The sequence below is a fragment of the Seriola lalandi genome, unplaced genomic scaffold (genome assembly GCF_002814215.2).
Source record: "Seriola lalandi dorsalis isolate HSWRI2012SDOR001 ecotype SW California unplaced genomic scaffold, Sedor1 jcf7180002054959, whole genome shotgun sequence".
In the NCBI taxonomy this organism is placed as follows: Eukaryota; Metazoa; Chordata; class Actinopteri; order Carangiformes; family Carangidae; genus Seriola; species Seriola lalandi.
Genome location: NW_019525510.1, coordinates 559879 through 578028, shown reverse-complemented (window position 1 = coordinate 578028; position 18150 = coordinate 559879). Strand labels below are relative to the sequence as shown.

At 39.3% G+C, this 18150-nt stretch overlaps 1 protein-coding gene across 2 annotated transcripts in view; it reads right to left on the bottom strand.

Annotated features, from left to right (window-relative positions):
- Positions 1-540: 540 nt before the first annotated feature.
- Positions 541-18150, bottom strand: part of myom2b (myomesin 2b) — a 31259-nt gene continuing 13649 nt past the window's right edge. For both annotated transcript variants that reach the window (XM_087170784.1, XM_087170785.1), the window contains 24 exons: positions 17960-18081; positions 17606-17793; positions 17275-17401; positions 16946-17124; positions 15781-15893; positions 15357-15521; positions 15118-15224; positions 13990-14034; positions 13386-13522; positions 13036-13180; positions 12475-12537; positions 12031-12098; positions 11043-11156; positions 10626-10713; positions 8839-8877; positions 7785-7890; positions 6908-6974; positions 6400-6496; positions 5691-5727; positions 4210-4232; positions 3967-4022; positions 3793-3882; positions 1563-1688; positions 541-1157 (listed from right to left, as the gene is read on the bottom strand). In XM_087170784.1, coding sequence (XP_087026910.1) covers positions 948-1157; positions 1563-1688; positions 3793-3882; positions 3967-4022; positions 4210-4232; positions 5691-5727; positions 6400-6496; positions 6908-6974; positions 7785-7890; positions 8839-8877; positions 10626-10713; positions 11043-11156; positions 12031-12098; positions 12475-12537; positions 13036-13180; positions 13386-13522; positions 13990-14034; positions 15118-15224; positions 15357-15521; positions 15781-15893; positions 16946-17124; positions 17275-17401; positions 17606-17793; positions 17960-18081 — 2512 coding nt within the window. In that variant the 3' untranslated portion in view covers positions 541-947. The remainder of the gene's footprint in view (positions 1158-1562; positions 1689-3792; positions 3883-3966; positions 4023-4209; positions 4233-5690; positions 5728-6399; positions 6497-6907; positions 6975-7784; positions 7891-8838; positions 8878-10625; positions 10714-11042; positions 11157-12030; positions 12099-12474; positions 12538-13035; positions 13181-13385; positions 13523-13989; positions 14035-15117; positions 15225-15356; positions 15522-15780; positions 15894-16945; positions 17125-17274; positions 17402-17605; positions 17794-17959; positions 18082-18150) is intronic.

Genomic DNA, 18150 nt, shown 5'->3' with positions numbered 1-18150 from the left:
CATCTTGTTGTAGCAGCGTAGCAGTGACTGGGAACTGTGATACTAAGCCCGTGTTGTGTTTTTTTCATCCTGAAGAAACAATTACAGGAGACAGTTGACAGTTTCTGAAACATGTAAAGGAAATCCTTCATGTATAAAACACATCTCATGACTGTGATACCAGGCCAAACCATTGATCATATGCAGAGCCATCTATGGGCCCACCTCTTTCCACAGTCCCACCACTTGACTTGGCCCCATCTTCAAAGGGTTGTGTGAGTGTGTGTGCATGCGTGTGCGTGCGTAGGCATGTGGGTGAGGAGGAATTAAGAAATCCTGCCAAGGGTTTCATAAAGGCAAAGCATCAAAAAAAAAAAGATCTGTATCACATTATCTGAATAATATCTGTCTTATAATTTTTTTTTTTTATACCTTTATTATAGTATGCACTGTATGTACAATAGACCTATGTGGACTTTTAGAACATCAGTTTACAAGGCTGTCTGTGAAAACTGCATTTAATGTGTTCAGCTTGGCTTCGTGAATTTAACACACATCTCATTCTTTTCCCAGCAATAGTTTTATTCAAATTTCAGCTTTATTCAAGTTTCAATTCAGTTCATTTCAATTAAATTAAACTCATTTCTAATTTAGTCATGTTCAGATATGAAGTAGGGATTTCATTAATTAAAGGAGGGGGGGGGTCATACAGTGATCTCAATGTAATACTTTTTCTCTTCTTTTTTTTAATTTTTTTTATTTTGCAATGTATTGCAGTTATTATTGTAGCTGTCAGGGTTTTTCTTGGCTCTTTAATTTAACGCCAAAGTGCATTAGCTCCATTTAATTGAATGATTTTAATATTCATCTAAAAGGACAATACCAGTAAAAGCTTCTAAACTATGAGTGGTCTACAGGTGCACTAGTGTGCAAATATGTTTCTTCCTCTCATATGACTTTCATGCTTTCTACTTCCTCCTAGTAGGAGTGGGACTCTTCATCCCTCTTCCTGGTGCTGCCTTAGGAGGGGCAGGGCTAGGAGCAGAGTGGGCATGGCTAGGAGCAGGCTGGGTCTTTGGCTGAGGGATCTCTATGGGGAGTTTGGGAGCGATGATTGTTTTTGGAGTCAAAGTTGGTTTTGCCTCAGGGATTTTCTCTCCATGGCGGTACACACTCACCTGGAAAGGTAGAGAGAGAGGTTAGGACATGATGTCAATATTATGTGAACATTTCCATATATGCATTTCCTCTACTATATATATATATGGCAGTAAAATAAAAGAAAAATGCTGTAGTTTCAAAATGCTTCGTCTTTCATTTCACAACATTAAACACCTCATTTTGAGTTTTGAGGTCAGGGCTTTGCAGCTTTTCATGTTAAAACTGTGAAATCAGGGTCAGACAATAGTCACAAGGTCAAATATCAGCTCTGTCACAGCTCCGAGTTGCACACAAGTGTGATCACAAAAACATCTCACTGTTAGGCTCCAATGAAAAGACAAGATTTGTGCCACAGATGGTCTGAAAAAATTCACAGCTTTGAGTAAATCCAGTCATTTGCAGTACACAGCAGTGACACTCACCACTATATCCACAGACTCCCCCCCAAATTTGTTCTGGACAATCATGGTATATCTGCCAGAATCCTCCATGGAAACACCTTTGATCGTCAGACTGGCAAACTTGCCCTGGTCCAGGGAGACCACGTACTGAAATAGGAAATCAAAGGTTAAAAAAGTGAGAAAGGCAGCACAGGGATTTTAGCATGATTTAACATTTAAAATGCCAGCCACTTAAAGTTTTATTTAAAAATTGATTTATCTTTTACTCAGAGCAGCAGCATGAGCTTTGATTACCACCTCGCTTTAGCGAAACCTGAGCACTACTCACACAGGGTTTGGTGGACATGAGGACTGATGATTTATTCCACTTTATACTCTGTTCTGTTCTGCTGAGCCCTGTTAGCTCAATCAAAATATGATGGGGTTAAATGACAATAAAAAAACATTTCCCACCTTTACTTCTTGAGACCACAAAAAACAATGTATTTTTTTTATAATATTCAGAATTGGAGGACACTTGTATCAACACCTGAGAGAAGACAGGGTACTTGTATTCTGACTCGTAGCATATAAGTGGTGCTGACAAGAATACAGTATTTTAATTTCCCACTCTCATACCTGCCCACTCATTTGCAAGGTCTGGACATTAGTACAGTTAAATGGAGTGGCACTTAAATGGACATTAGTACAGTTAAATGGAGTGGCAGGCTAATTACATCCGTATTATGAGAAACACTTGCCCAATTTTGAGAAATTAAAACTCTATTGGCCAAAAATCAAATTGACCTAAAAAAAAAAAGAAAGAAAAAAAAGATGCCATATTTGCAATTGTTGGCCTTTTTCTCAGACATGTTAAATGATGTTGGATAATTGCATTCATTTATTACACCAATGTAATGTAGGCTAATCTGTGGGTTGCTGCTTTCTCTTTTGTTTGACCAGGTTAGGTGCTGTATAAAAAACACAATATTAGGTAATTATTGTTTTGGTGGTAATGATACTCACAAAAAGCTCATACACAGTGACAAAATGTGCAAATGCATTAACGTCAGGTATTCACCACCTGTTCCAGCTCACCTCCATTGAAGCCTGTGTGGTTCTATTCTGAGTTTCAGTGCGATATTCTTTGGCTCTGTATATATTTTTTGTTTGTTTTTCTGTTAATATCTGCAGTAGCTTCTGTGGTAAATAGGTAGGGAAGAGACACTCCTAAAGTTTAGAAAACACATCACCAAAGACGCCAGTTCTTGTTTTAGACAGATTATTAACAGGTGAGGGAATGAATAAAGAAGAGGGCAAACTTGTATATAAATTCCACCTGGACCGTGGTTTCTCAAACTTAAATCTTCAAAGCCGGTAGGAGCCGCAGGATGCTGATGCTGTTGAAAGAGCCTCCACTGACTGGGGACAAGACTGTAGCCTTATACTGGTTGGCAAGTAGGTCAATGAGTTATGAGAGGTAGATTTGTTGCGTTACCGATCCAGGAGTGTGCTGATAATACTGTCCTCACCTTAAGTAATGTAGAGGCCTCCAGTAAGGGATTATAACTGGTGCTGAAGTCTCCCACAAAAGGAGATATAGTTTTTCTTCATCCTGGTCACCTCATCAGTAGCTACATATATGGAGGACTTCGGCTCTGTGTATTTCATCAGTTTAAATTTTGTGTATTTAATAAAATTAACTGAAACATATGCTGCTTAGAATATATATCCACCTCATTATTTCCTAATAATTGCTTCTTAAAATAGCACCTTTCCAGTATGTTATAAGAATTTACATGTAATTTTAAAGTTGAAATTTCTTGTTCTGTCAAGAAAAGTCACCATGATATTACAGCCATTATTGTAGTAATGGCTGTGTATTGCATTTTGACTCTGTAGCCAAAGTAGTCACTCCTATGTAGTTCCCCTATGAATCCAAAAAGTGTGCAAACTATTTAAACTCTGAAAGTTAGTGGGGGTAACACAACAGAATCCAGATGACATTTACTGAGTGTCCATAGTATCTCTGGACAAGTTAATAGAAACATTCTATTGCTATTGTGTGTGATTAATAAGGTAATTAATCATGAGAGAGGAAGGAGGGGCTGGGTTTCTAAAGATGTTTAACAGATCAAAGAGTCTGCAGTAGTGTGTGACAGGTAGAGACCAAAGAAAAGAAGGAGGCAATGTTGAAGTTGTTGAACATGATGTCGCGTGGTGCACATGTGTCACGTGTACAGTTTAATTGTGTGCATGCTTCAGTATCTACCTGATCATCAGGTTCGACTTCTGCTCCGTTCTTCAACCAGGAGACCTGAGGCTTGGGGTCCCCACACACTGTGCAAGTTAAACTCAGGGTCTATCGGAAGCAAAAAGATGACTTATTAGACAAACATGTACACATTTACAGAGACAAAAATCACACACACAGTCAGACCATTACCTTCTTTTCCATAATGGTGACCACATCAGGCAATCCTCCCACAACCTTACCGCGGTCTGAAACAAAACATTAACATCATTCCTGTTACTTTTTACTGTATATTGATGATAGCCTTGGGGCTTTAATTGTGTAACGTATATATGCACAGTTGCTTCCTGCTCTTTAGGAGCTGTAGGATGATGTGATAGTGATAACTTTTAATCAGCTTTCCATGGAAGAACAAAAATGAAAGGATGCACTCACTCTTTTCAGCATAGGCTTCAGCCCTGAAACACAGAGAAGGGAAAATTAAAGATGTTTATTTTTCAAAATAAATCTTTAAAACTACATGTCATGACCAGTAAAATGCACCTCTCACTACTAAAAGCCCTAATAATTCTACTTCTGTTTGAGCATCAGACCTCTAACCCTGTATTGTGCAGTCGGGATGATATGTATGATGATAATGTTTTGCTCTGCTCAGTGACCACACACATGATATCTCTTTTCCATCTTTGGCCCACTAACTGTGTTCAGATGGTTTGCCACAAGGTATTCTGGATTTAGAGCCAGACCACATTATACTGTTGTTTACGGTGGGACCGTTCCGAATCTTTTCATGGGAACAATGATATTGCTTTGCAGTAACTGGGCGAGGGCTGTCTGAGCAGCACGAGTGGACCAGAGGTCAGCCACAGGACCAGATGGTTGGGGGAACTCTGCTGTCCTCCTCGCATGTTGATACTAAATCAAAGGGGCAACAGGGTGTCACTTGTTTCAGCGTGTTTGTAAAATCTTGTGCTTAAATGTCTTTCTTTGAATGTTAATTAGAAAAGGGATTTGGATGGTTTCCACTCAGCATGCAGTGTTTAGTCTTTGGAGTTGCAATTGATTTTTCTAAATGGATTTGCAAAATTCACTGTGTGGGGTTTTGCTTTGGCCCAAGTAGCCAAAGGACCCCAAAGGATCTCTGCTGCCTGACTTCATCTATTTTTAGCATTGATTTTTTTTTTTATCTCAAATTACAATATACTGCACTACTTCAGACAGCAAGGTGTTGGGTATTTAGATCCACTATAGTTTTTGATGTACCTGTAGGCCATCTTATAAGTACATAAAAACCCAGTGTAATAGCAGAGTGGCAGTGTTTCAACAGAACATTTTATAAGAAGCAGTTCAGTGCACAAACACATGTGAATAATCTACATTAGGCTCTCACCTTATCACTGCCTGCAGGCATAAACTAAGATCAGCACAGTTTAGTGTATTCTCGAACAGATTGGAGGTGGGCATGTTGAACTGCAATGCTCAACAGAAGCAGTAGCAGCACTGTTTGCAAACGGAACAGTAAAACATAAGCATAGTGGGCATATTAAAAGCCTATTGATCCTTTAAATTGATTATCTTAGGAAAGGGTGTGTTGGGTCTACATGTAGAAACTCAGCTCAAGTTAAATTTGTGGTTGAAAACTAGTTAGTGAAAATATCAAGGGTACTTATAGTTAACTTTGTGCTTCACTTTTTTTTTAACAAGGATAAGGAATATGACTCTCAGTACATGAACAGAAAGTGTCAGGGGAAATCATTACGCATGACTTTGAGCTACCAGATGTCAAACTTGCAGTGATCAAGCAGTGAAAGTTAAAATGTGAAGGAAACTGTTATTCATCATTATCAGAGGTAGTCAGACTAAAATAAACACATAAAGGCACGTGTAAAGTAACAGATTTCAGAGTGAAGTCTTACTTGAGTTTCTGGAACTCAGCATAGGCCTTCTCATATACTGTAAAAGACAAAAGCAGAATTTCATTGCTACTGTTCACAATTTTAATTGTTTACTTTACAGTGATACTCAACCAGATATTTTAAGTACCCTTTAACCAGGCCTAAAATGTGGCTTTAAAATTGTGTCTGTGTCTTGGTCCTTTGTGAAAAACTGCAGCAGTGTCCACTTTCAATAAATGTAACTGAAATATTCTAGTGAAAATATAAATACACTGTTTCTGGCACAGCTTCAGAACTTGAGCGTAATACAACTGAAAAGCAGTGCACTTACCAAATATTTGTCAAACATATAACTGGAACATGAGCATTTGGAGACAGGGGTTTGAGAAGTTTCTTGGAGATTTTTTATACATTTACTGCATGAGAATCCAACGCTACTGGAATCTGTTACATCCAACATGACTTCAGGCAGACCACAGCTGCAGCTCTTTGTGAAGGAGCAAACTTTTTACAGCCAGTTTTCAGGCCTACTGGGTGTTTGATACTCAAAAGATAGATTTTGGTTTGGAGCATCACTTCAAAGCCTTAAACTACAGATTGAATCCAAGTGCTCCATAAAAACAAGTGACTGTGTCGTTTCTAACCTCTTTTTATGGTATTATCAATAAAAGAGTGAGTGACACACAACAAGAACAAATGAGGGAGAAGTGAGAGAGAAAAAGTTACTGACCATCACCACTGAGGTCCAGTGTGCGTTTATGTGAGTTTTCAGGGTCGGTGATCACAATGGAGTACATCCCTTTGTCCTTCTCCACTGGCTCAATCACCTGTGATTAAACCAGTAAATTAACCATCAGTCATGCGGCCAACAAGCCCATCAACCAGTCGGTGTCTGGCTGTTTATTTCTAGGAGTTTTTCTTTAATTCATGGTTTAAAAAAGATGAATTCATCTATAATTATAAAGCTTTCTGACAAAAAGTAAAAGGAAGATGCACCGTTTAATTAATTACCATTAATGATTTTAAAATGTGTGATCTTTTTATTCATTAGCTACCCGTTGTGGCGGTGAGATTATCTATTTAAATCTTCTCAAAGTTGCCCTGGTATCACCTCTTTTAAAGCAACACTGAAGGGCAACATTGCCACCATCTGTTGTGCTTTATTGTCATAAAATCACCTATGTATGATCCACCTAACGAGCATATACTGTTCCGCATTGTACAGGAGACGATAATACCTCCATTGTTGCCATAGCAGGGGTTCCTCCAATCACAACCTTGTCACTGTGGGAGAGTTTAGTCTCACTGAGGAGAAGAGAGGAGAGGAGAAGAGAGGTTAGTGTGTATGTGCGTGTAGTGTTTGTATGTGAGTGGGTGAAGTCTGTTTCAGAGGTAATGGAAAATCATGTTTACATGCCTGCCTAATGTTACGCCTAGGGATACCAATTTCTCTCTCTTGCTATCTGTCGCTCTCTCGCACACGCTCACAGAAAGGCCGTGGAGAGGTTAAAAATCTAATCTCCATAATTTTTGTTCTTTGAATAATTGAATAACAGAAAAGCCTCTACCACTCCCTGTCATTGTTCTGTCTATTTCTGTCTATTTCTCTCCATTCTTTGACTTTTTTTTCTTTCTTTCTTTCTTTCTTTTTCTCTGTCCAGTCTCTCTGATTTTGTTTCCCCTCTCTCCACGCATTATAATCTCTAGGGTACGACAGAGTGCTTTTAAGTGCAGAAAAACCATGCTTCTTTATAGAAGATGATAGGGGTGTGATTTTTGTCACAAAATGGGGCAATTTTACTGCAATAACCAGGATAATGAAAACACTTGCCAACAGCCATCACAAGTTTTATTATGTGGCTTATTGTTTTTGCCACTCCCGGCAGTTTAACTCGAGAGAAAAGCAAAATAATATGTTTGTGGTCAGCATGTTTATAGGCAGACTTAAACGAATACTCCTATTCCTCCTACAATCACTGCAATGACTACTAATACTGAAGTCATTCTTTCTTTCTTCTTTTTACTAGTAGTACTAGTTGTGGTTGTCATGGTAATAGTAGTAGTGTTATTAGTTTTAATGTTATTTGTATTAGTATTATAAATTGAATTTCTTACCCATGATACCAAGTGATGTCCATCTCTGAGGTGTAGTACTTCATGTGACACTGTAGCTGAATGCCCGTTGCTGTGCAGTTAATCACCAGCTCTGCTGCACTGGCTCCTAGAGGAGGTGTGGAGGTGATAGAATTTGTGGAGGGCACATTTGAAATCAAAATCAGAAACATATTTTCCAGTTGCTGCTTGATAACGTGGCCTCTCTCTGCAGCGAGAGCTACAGAGTATGCTTTCCCCCCCCAGAATTAATCAAACGAAACTAAACTTCCATCTGCGGCCATTTGTAGCATTCATTTTAAGACTTCCCTTGTTATGTTACTATTGTCCAGCTTGGAGAGCAGACTTGTACTAATGAAACAGAGTGCAGACTGTTTGTATGCTGCATTCAGAAAAACACTTCGACCAGCAGAGTTTTATTAACTCTTTTTCTTTTAAAGCTGTTAAATGTAAAAGGGACTTTTAGACTACACTATGTCTGTTTGTGACTTTGCTCACTGCATATTACAAGTGTGCAAGTGTGTCATCCACCTGGTCACATCACCATGGTTTCCCATTATCACAGTAATGAACCCTCTTCTCCTCTGCAACCACTGCTGTAACACTTGCTGCAGAGCTGTCAAGTGACTGTCTCTTAAAATAGGAGTAAGACGCTCCTCCACACTGTCACTGTGACAGCGCAGTGGAATTTTAAAGTGATTTCACCACATGATGGCCAAATGCTTCCAGCATGACAACTTCTGCCACACGCTGATAAGTATGTGTGTGTGTGTGTGTGTGTGTCACAGTGGGATTTTAAAACAGAAATGTATCAGCATGGCGATGGATCTACTAAATCTCTTATCACTGTGGTGCGATTGTGCCATGTTAAATTTAGATAATTTGATGGTGACGTTAAGTGCTGTTTTTAATACGGATATCTGTCTATCTCTGTGAGATAATTGATGTCTGTGTATTCACCTCTGCGTGTGTGTGTGTGTGTGCATGTGCGTGTGTGCGTGTGTGTGCGTGTGTGTGTGTGTGTGTGTGTGTGTGTGTGTAACAGGGAGATACCTACCAGCCAGTTGGTTGATTTTATTTATGGCATCGTCAAAGACTAGAAGAGAAGCAGACAAACATAGGGTCAGGGCAAGAGCCAAGAAAATGGAAGTCACAATGTTACCCTCTGGTGGTTACATTCAAAGTTCAGTAAGGAAAGGTTAAATTAAAACTGGAGTGCGGGACTTTTGCATCTAAATGTCCTTTACATTCAAGCCCTTACCAAGCGAGTCCACATGATGCTGATTCAGCACCTATCAGTGCCAGGTAAATCTCTGGATTTCGCGGTACAACAGAGTTTTAAATCTCTCTGTGGCAACATTTCCCCGCTGGCCCACCATTAGCGATGAATTTTACATAAACCGGCAATGATTGGTTTGCTAGAGATGAAGAGGGGAGATGGAGACGGAGACGGAGTATGCTACAGCAATTATGAGTATGGTAAAGTTTCTGATGCTCCAGATAAAAACTAAACTTTTAAGGATTATGGTCTAAAAAATAAAGCAATCGACGGTGAGGACAAACACAGATTACCATTGGTGTGACTTTTGTTTGTGTAATTACTCTCACTGCCAGAGGAGGGAGACAAAAGTGTGCAGGTTTAAGTATGCGAGTTTCTGTGGTAGACCAGTGTTCCACTATCTATATCATATATATATTTTATAAGTAATGCCACTGCTGCAATGTCATGAAGTAACAATTACATGACTATGCAGAGGGCTTTTAATTTGAAACAACGGCTGCAGAAAGAGGAGACACCTCACAACTCCTGGCAGAGGATTTGATTTTTATCACCCATTGATATTCAAACCGCTGGCGTGTTAAGCGTGCATGCACCACCTAGGTACAACATAGTCGGACTGGCCATCAGGCATACTGGGATAATTTCCCATGGATCACTGTGCCTTTTTCGGATTGGGCCCACCTCACCAACCCGAGGTGCCCCCCCTGCTGCTGGGATCTGGGGAAGGGTATTAAGTTGGTTGCAATCTGCAACCCCCACTAAATCCGATACACTGGTCCTTTAAATACTTAAAACTTCTAATGCAGTGGGGATTAAATACACTGAAAAGGAATTTAATAAGTCCTACCATAGTACAAGCTTGAAGGAGTAGGCTATATTGTACCAATTTAGGTTGACTTTACACAAACTTTTACAGGAAAATTAAATTTTCTCAGGAATAAATACAGTCAGCTGGTGAACGAGCTGTCACATAGCAAGAACTATGTTTATACCATAATTAGAAAAACAAGGTTGGGGTAAGAGGATTTGTTAAAGGGGCTATTTGTAAGTATCCTCTGCTGCCGAACGTGTTTCTTGCCGGGAGCAGGTGATGGTGATTGTTGCTTGACAAGAGCTCGGCCATCGTTATAGTAGTCAAGCTAGGGCTAGCTGGTTACCGTGCTAACTTCAGTAGAAAAGGAGAGGTGATATAAATGAGAGTTAACATTGGCGTTACCTTCCATCCCTGGAGACCGCTCTTGGCAAGTAAACATTTCTGGCAACCTTTCTTCTGGTAAGTAAACAGCTGTTAATGCTAACTTTGGCTGTGTAGCAATAGCAAAACTAACAAATAGCTTCTTTAAAAACTCATTAGTTTGTCATTTACAGATACAATATATATTTGGATCATATTTTTTCCTGTATCTCGCTTTTGAATGTCAGGCTCTTTTTTCAGATGTTCACTTTTGACAAGCCATTATACTGCAGGTTATTCTTTATTCTTGCTCAGTTTTACATCCGGCCCGCTGACCAGTCAGTCAATTACTCCTCTAAGATAAATTGATTAAGAAAGATATGTTTACCTTTTCCAGAAATGTCAATTTGGCTCATATCTTTTCCTCTGTCATCACTGATGGTGGCCTTATAAATTCCCGCTGTCTTCAATGAAAACTAGACAAACAAAACAGGAAACACATACAATAGTATAGGGAACACAGGGAATACAGTATTATGAATCTGAAGACATTGTGAGGTCTGTTTCTTTTTTCTTGTTTTCGGATCCTCAGAGAAACCCTAAAACAGTGCAGCATTTTTGTAACTTGACAAATCACTGAGCAAAACATTACATTCATGCCTTGACTTAGCATAGCCACTTGACTTAGCATAGCCACTACAACACTACACTACCTGATATGTAAATGTATAACATAGATAGAAATAGTAGTATTGTACACGGGGTTATAGCATTCAGAAGATCAACAGCATCAAAGAGCAATTACCAGTTTAATTGGCAGTTTACAGACTCCTGATCCAAGGTCAGGCTTCACATCAGGGATGATCTCCGTGTCTTCTCTGTACCAGTGGAACTCTGATTCCTTCTTCAAGTTAGCAACCTGTAATGAAAAGCAGAACCACACATATTAAAACTTTTAACATATTTATCATTAACAAGGGTTTAGCTTTTATTATAGCCTCCATACTAAATACCAGATCATTAAATCCCAGTGGCACCAATTCAGTCTCAGATGGTCCTAAACCCAAAACTGCACTTCTGCTTTACTTCCATTAATCTGCTTTGAAAAGTCACTAGTCCCCTGAGTTTAGATATGGTGCACCTCATCTTTTCATGCCATCCAGCGTTATTCAATGCTTGAAGTATAACAGGTTGATTAGAGATGCTGAATGTAAAACTAAATATAAAACTTGTGAGCTATGCCCTCAATGCTGTATACCTTAGATTTCCTCCTTACAAAATGCAACTCGAAAAAGCCAGTGGTGTATGCAAAGTTACTCATCGTCTGTTCAGGTATCTCTCTGACAGTTACTCTCTCCTCACCACTTTCCCCAAGAGAACCATAGCATGTGGTCCTCTTTTAAAGAATATCTCGTACACTAACTAATCACTCACACCAACTACAAAGAGAGCATATTTCTGCAAAATGGCTGATGCTCACATTAATTAATTCACTCATTTAATTTGTTCTATATGTTTATTTGTGCTTGACTGGCAAACAGACTAAACAGATGACAGATTCAGATTATCTTGGGCAATATGAACAATACTTTGGCTTGATTATATACTTCACATTAACAAATCCAAGAAAAAGCTGACAGTATAATGCATGTTATTTTCAATCTAGACCTTATCATTACACAGCATTGTTGAATCCTACGCTCCACAGAATGGATAATCAGCTATCCAGAAGTCAGCCCTCCATTTGTTTAGAGTGTAAATATTCAATTATTATTGAGTTTGGCTGTGTTTACCTTGCAAACCAAAGTGACAGAGCAGTCGTCTCCAACGTGAAGTGATAGGAACTCACTGAAGTGGGGACCTGTGGTGGATAAAGGCAGGAGAGAAAGGCCCAGTGAGTTTAAAATAAATTACTTGTAGACCTTGATTGTTTGAGCTCTATTAATTGCCTCAAGCTTGAGTTAGTGTGTTTTTAAATTCTTAATAAAAATACCACCATGGAATATTCATGTGTATCCTACAGTATCTGTTCTATATATTTCTAAATTTGGGAATTATTTTGTGCTGCATGTACTGACCCATTCAAATTGGATCCATATTTAAGTAATGTTGGTTCACTTCTTTCCTGCGTTTTCACTGATTAGATTAGATGTCTTCCAGGCAATGGTGTGCTGGTCTCAGACCAAGTAGAGTAGAACTCATACAAGCCTTAAAGTGAGTGATGTTTTGTTTCTTACCCTCCTTGACTCTGATGTACTCTCTCCTCTGGTACTCAGCCTCAGCCAAAGCTGCCTTGAAACCTGTGTGCACATACAGACACACATAAACAGAGAATAATTAAAAGATCAAAGTGTTGCCAGTAGTTGCTATAGATTCCTTCAGAGGATTACCTAGCTAATGGCCTCCTGTATGAGGGTGGAATCATAATTTATGAAATAAAGCATCTTTATTTGAATCAGAAACAGAGCGTCCTTCATACATAGTTACTGTTTTAAACTGAATACATTACCACAAAATTACTTTCTAATGCCAGGGATGTAGAAGGTATGTCGCCAAACACACACACACACACACACACACACACACACACACACACACACACACACACACACACACTGTAGATCTGAATAGGCTGTGTTTACTTATTTGTATATGCATTTGCATTCTTGTTACTTTTGCAGTTCAGTATTATTTCTTTGGGTAATGGATTTTAGTCCATTCTGTTTGTACTTGGTTTGACAGGGTTAGAAAGACAGCAGAGATGCTGACAGTGAGAAATCAGACCCAGCCTCTCTTACCATCTCCAATCAGAACCAGTGAGCTCTGTCCTTTGCCTCCTCCATCTGTGATCTGGCAGGTAAATGTTCCCTCATTCTCCTCTGTGAAATGGTCCATGATGAACTCAATGATACCTGTAGAGACGTCATGACCCATCTTGTTGGGCTGCAGAAAAATAGAGTTGGTTTTTGTAAAAAGGCCATAATGCACTCACGGACAGACTTCATGAATATGGATACTTTTACTGTGATTGTGGCTTTAATATTGCAACATGACAGACAAACAGACAGTTGTTCGGCTTAAAACCAGAAAGTCATATTTTCCATCTCTCCCTAACTATGTCAGTTTTTAAAAATACAGTGTATCTTACATCAGCCCCAGACAGTTCCTTGTCGTTGGCAAAGAATTTGTAGGTGACATTGGAAGAAATCTCTTCAGCTTGCAGCCAGAACCTCATTCTTCCTCTCTCCAAAATCTTATAGGCCAGCTCTGACTTCAGCGGGATGACTGGAGGAGGGAAGAGGAGAGAAAAAAAGGACGGTCACGGGTGAAAGAACATTATTGCACTTACTTAATCATAACTTAAACAAACTGTTATTACTTAGTAATAGAGGAGAGGAGAGGAGAGGAAAGGAGAGGAGAGGAGAGGAGAGGAGAGGAGAGGAGAGGAGTCAGTTGGGAAGCAACAGACAGAGTAGGTGAATAGTGGTAAGGCAGGTGATGCAAAAGCAGGTAAGACCTTTTTTGGATCGAATAAAAAGAGAAATATACTCCTAAAAGAAGAAAGAAATCTGAAAGGTTCAAAGCAAGTCAGAACAAAGCAAACTGAAAGCATGAAAGGTAGAAACAGAGAAATAGAAAGTGGGTAAAACAGATTAAAGAACCAGCAGAGAAAAAAGTGTAAGTGGAGAGAGATTAAAAGGGACAAAGAGAGAGATTATGAGGGATCGACAGAGTCAGCTAGAGGTACCTACTTGGGTGTCTGATATCATAGCTGAGTGCCAGCATCTTTGCCAACTCTGAAACATAAAAGTAACAAGTTATTCATGTCATTCGGCTGTGGGCACAAACAAGTTTACACTTTATACATGGATGTAATTTTAGCATGCACTTTGAAGGGTTCTTCAAGTACCAAGTTTGGAGTTGGAGAAGTCATTACTGTAATTGTGTTTAATAGGCAGAGGCAGATAAATGCACAAACACTTAAAGATGTAGCCACAGGGAAGACAATGCATTATGGTTAAGTATTTTTAAAAGCCTAGAACTACACCCAAAGGCCCACTCTGAAATTCCTCTGACAAACTGCATTCGGAGTTAGTGTATTAAATAATTGGAGGCTTCCCTTGTACCTGTGGTATAAAGAAAATAAATGAAACCTTGTGTACTAAAAGTTTTGAAATTATTGTGAGTTGGGCTGAAAAAACTGTAGGCCAAATGGGAAGCAATCAGTGTAAGGCACACTGAATGACATATTATAGCCTTGTAGCGTAATGGTGCAATAGCAGGAAAAATATTGTGAAACAGTCTGACAGAAGGCCCTTTTCCATGAAGATGTGGTTTTAAAACACACATACTGCCCCAAGCTTGGAGAAATAATGTGAGCAATGTGCTCTACTAGTATTCATCAGACGTGTAATGAAATTGTTTGTTGCCTACATGCCAGTGTGATCGTTTTTAGGCAGGGCCTATTTGCTTTCATCCTTGTTTCCACCTGCACAATGCCTCAGTTCCTCTACATGTAGTTTCCTTTTTAATTTTGCTTAAGTCTGTACTTTTGATGTTCTTGTTGGTGGATGTTGGAACATGATGCTCCTGTACCGCTGTTCAAAATTTCATGTTCAAGGCATGAAAGATATTTGCAGGCACTACTTTAACAGATGGAGGAAACAAATGTTTAATGGAATTTAACGTAATGAAGATAATAATTGCGACAATTTAATGTGTCAAAAGGAATATATAATAGTCAGTCTAGGCTGTAAATAACAGAATAGATTTCAACAGCTCAGGTTGCAGATAGAATTTTTAATTCTGTTAGATTTCTGTACAATTCGAAAGCCAGACTTTTGTGGGGCCAGACGTGCACAGTGACGGGTAAGTCCTACCTTCAGCAGAGATTTTATAGCTGGATGAAACTCCCTCTGTGTTGGTGACAGAAACAGAGTATGTCCCAAAGTCCTCTTTATCTGCGTTCTTGAAGATAAGCTTAGAACTACAACGCAGAACATGAGTGAGACACAGATAGACAAAGACAGAAAGATGTTGCACATATTAGATTTCAAAGTGCATATTTTACAGCATCCGACCAATATGTGTGCAGGTGTGTATGTGTCTGTGGTCTTACTGGCTGCCCTCAGTCTTAATCACCACTCCTTTGGAGAAATCTGTGATTTCTTTATAATCTTTTTTCCAGACGAACTGAGAGCTCTCGCTCATTTGGCAGGACTCGAATGACATAACAATGTCACCTGACTTCGCGTCCACCACACAGGACACCTCCTGGGCACCTTTAATCGCACCGACAAGCACACACAGCAATAAAGTGATCATTCTAACACTTTTATTATATCCATTATATTCTATTGTATTATATTTGTCGACCTCCTTTCATTTTGCCTCCAGCACTTTCAAAAAGAGTAAATAATTCCAACAAAGCATACCCATGGTGCAATTATTTTAGTATACAAAGAATAATTTGGAGATCCGTCTTTAAAAAATTTGATTCATTGAATTTGTTAATCTCCCACTGTCTGTGATTAAATGTTCCTGCCACAGCCTTCGCAGTCACGGGATCAGAGGCCATTGAGGCCATACCCACTCCTGCAGCATTCACTGCACGCACTCTCAACACATAGCTAGTGCCCACCTCCAGGCCTGTTACCTAGAAAACAAACAGACAAGGAAACAAGCCTCCGTTGGTAAGAGGAGGAGAGTTCTGAACATTGCTGCACAGGTGTGTTCATCGTCAATTTGGGCAAGTCTGCCAGGTACAGTAACTGTGACATTAACAAGATAGTAGGACGTCTGTCCACTGTTGCAGGTAAATAACCCATTTTATTATTTGGCAGATGAGATAGCGACAGCAGCAGCTACTCAAGCTAATAAATGCAAAATGTATTGTCCTATACTAGCACCCAGACCCATAATTAGTTTTTGTTTATGCTAATGAATTACGTAACCTATTTTTATTCACTTTTTGCAACCCACATTTTATTAGAGCACTAATTACTCTTTTCATTACAGTAGTCAGTGAAATGCATATAATTCTCATTTGTTGAATGATTGCCGGTGTCACATGTGAAATAAGTTGCCCATTTGCTGCTACTTTTCATTCTAAAACCAAGAATATCCATCTACCTTCTTAATATTTATGTTTAATACTTAACCCAGTAATTGTATATTTTATCCACTAGGTGTCAGTGTCACACAGTTTAATGTAGGTGTATTACTCAATTGTACAACAGGGTGAATAAAGCACTATAGTCTGGTAAAGAAGGCTGTATATGTAATGTATGGTCGTTTGAAAACAATAGTGTAGCTATCAGGAGCCAATAGAAATCTTTGCATAGGTAAACAAAAGAATAGAGGAGCACTGTGATCAAGATATTATTAACATTTAACAACATACAATATAGCATCAGGAGCGCACCGCAAAGTAGTTGTAATATGTTTTTGTTTCAGCAGTGCTGACATTAAACACTAGCATTCAATTTCTCTACAATAATATGTTATACAGTAAAGTTATTTACAAAGTTAAATAAAGTCATATGCTCTTTGTTGTGTAAGAGGTACTGTCATTTGTTTCATGATGTTCTATAAGATTTTTTACACTTTGTAACAAATGTCTGATGAATGAAAAAAAGAAAACTAGGATTACTAGAAGTAAACAGAGACACAGTAAGACTTTAGGAGAAGTTTTAGAAATGCTCTCACCTTGTGGAAGCGGTGACTGACAGCTTTTTCATTGGATGTGGTCCAGTCAGAAGTGCCCTTCTTAGCATACTCAACGTGATAGCCTGTGATTGGTCCAGAACCAGAATAAACAGGCTTCTGCCACTCAACCACCAAAGAATTATCTCTCACTTCACAGAAAGTCAGGTCATAGGCAGGACCTAAAGGACACAAAGAATAAGAGGAAAAACACAAACACGCATTTACATTTGTGCTCCTGTGTACATGTGTTAATTCCCGTCCTTCCCTTTCATGTTTTAGAGTTTGTCAGTGATGGTGATCAAGTTGGTCAGCAGATGATATTTACTGACCAGGCTCTGGCATAGTCCAGGCCTCACAGGTGAAGTCTGCTGAATGTTTGGACGCTGGTCCGAGGCCAGCCAGATTGGCTGCATACACCTGGAACTGATAGACTGCTCCCTCTGTCAGGCCCTCCACCTGTCAACAAAGTGTTACCATGGTTACTAAGAAAACCAAACCAAACCATAGTTAGAACAAAATAGGTACATGACTTTCAGCTTTGCCGTGTACAGAGAACAACCAACCAAAGTACTTGTATCCAGGTTATGCTAAAAGTGTCACCCCCCTTCTTCAGTTTGTTTTCATGTTTTAAGGCAGGTTTAATAACAGACATTGCTGTACCTTATAAAGTCGTTCTGTGACTGGTGGGATATGAATCTCCCTCCACATGGTTGTGCCACTGCGTCTTTTGTCCACATAATACTCCTTGATCTTTGCTCCTCCAGAGTGAAGAGGCTTCTGCCAGTTCAGAACCATTGAATGGCCGTCACAGTTCAGCAAAGCGATGTCGTAAGGAGCAGAGGGGTGGGCTGTAGAGGAAGGACTGAATTGTAATACTTATAATTACAATGATTACTTCGCATTCATCGAAATGATCATCACAGTCCAGCAGGGAGATGTTACAAAGCAGATAATCATCATTATCATCATCATCAATCAATCAGTAATGGTGACCAAAAATATGCCAGTACTGACTTAGGGAAGCCTTGACAGTCAGAGGTGCAGACTCCTGGGATTCATCACTGAGCCCCAGCTCATTGATAGCCTGGACACGGAACACATACGTTTCTCCTTTGGTCAGACCACTAACCACAAACCTGAAAAAAAAACAGAAATGTGTATCGCTATAACCAACAATCAAAGTAAGACACATTTCCGACATTGTG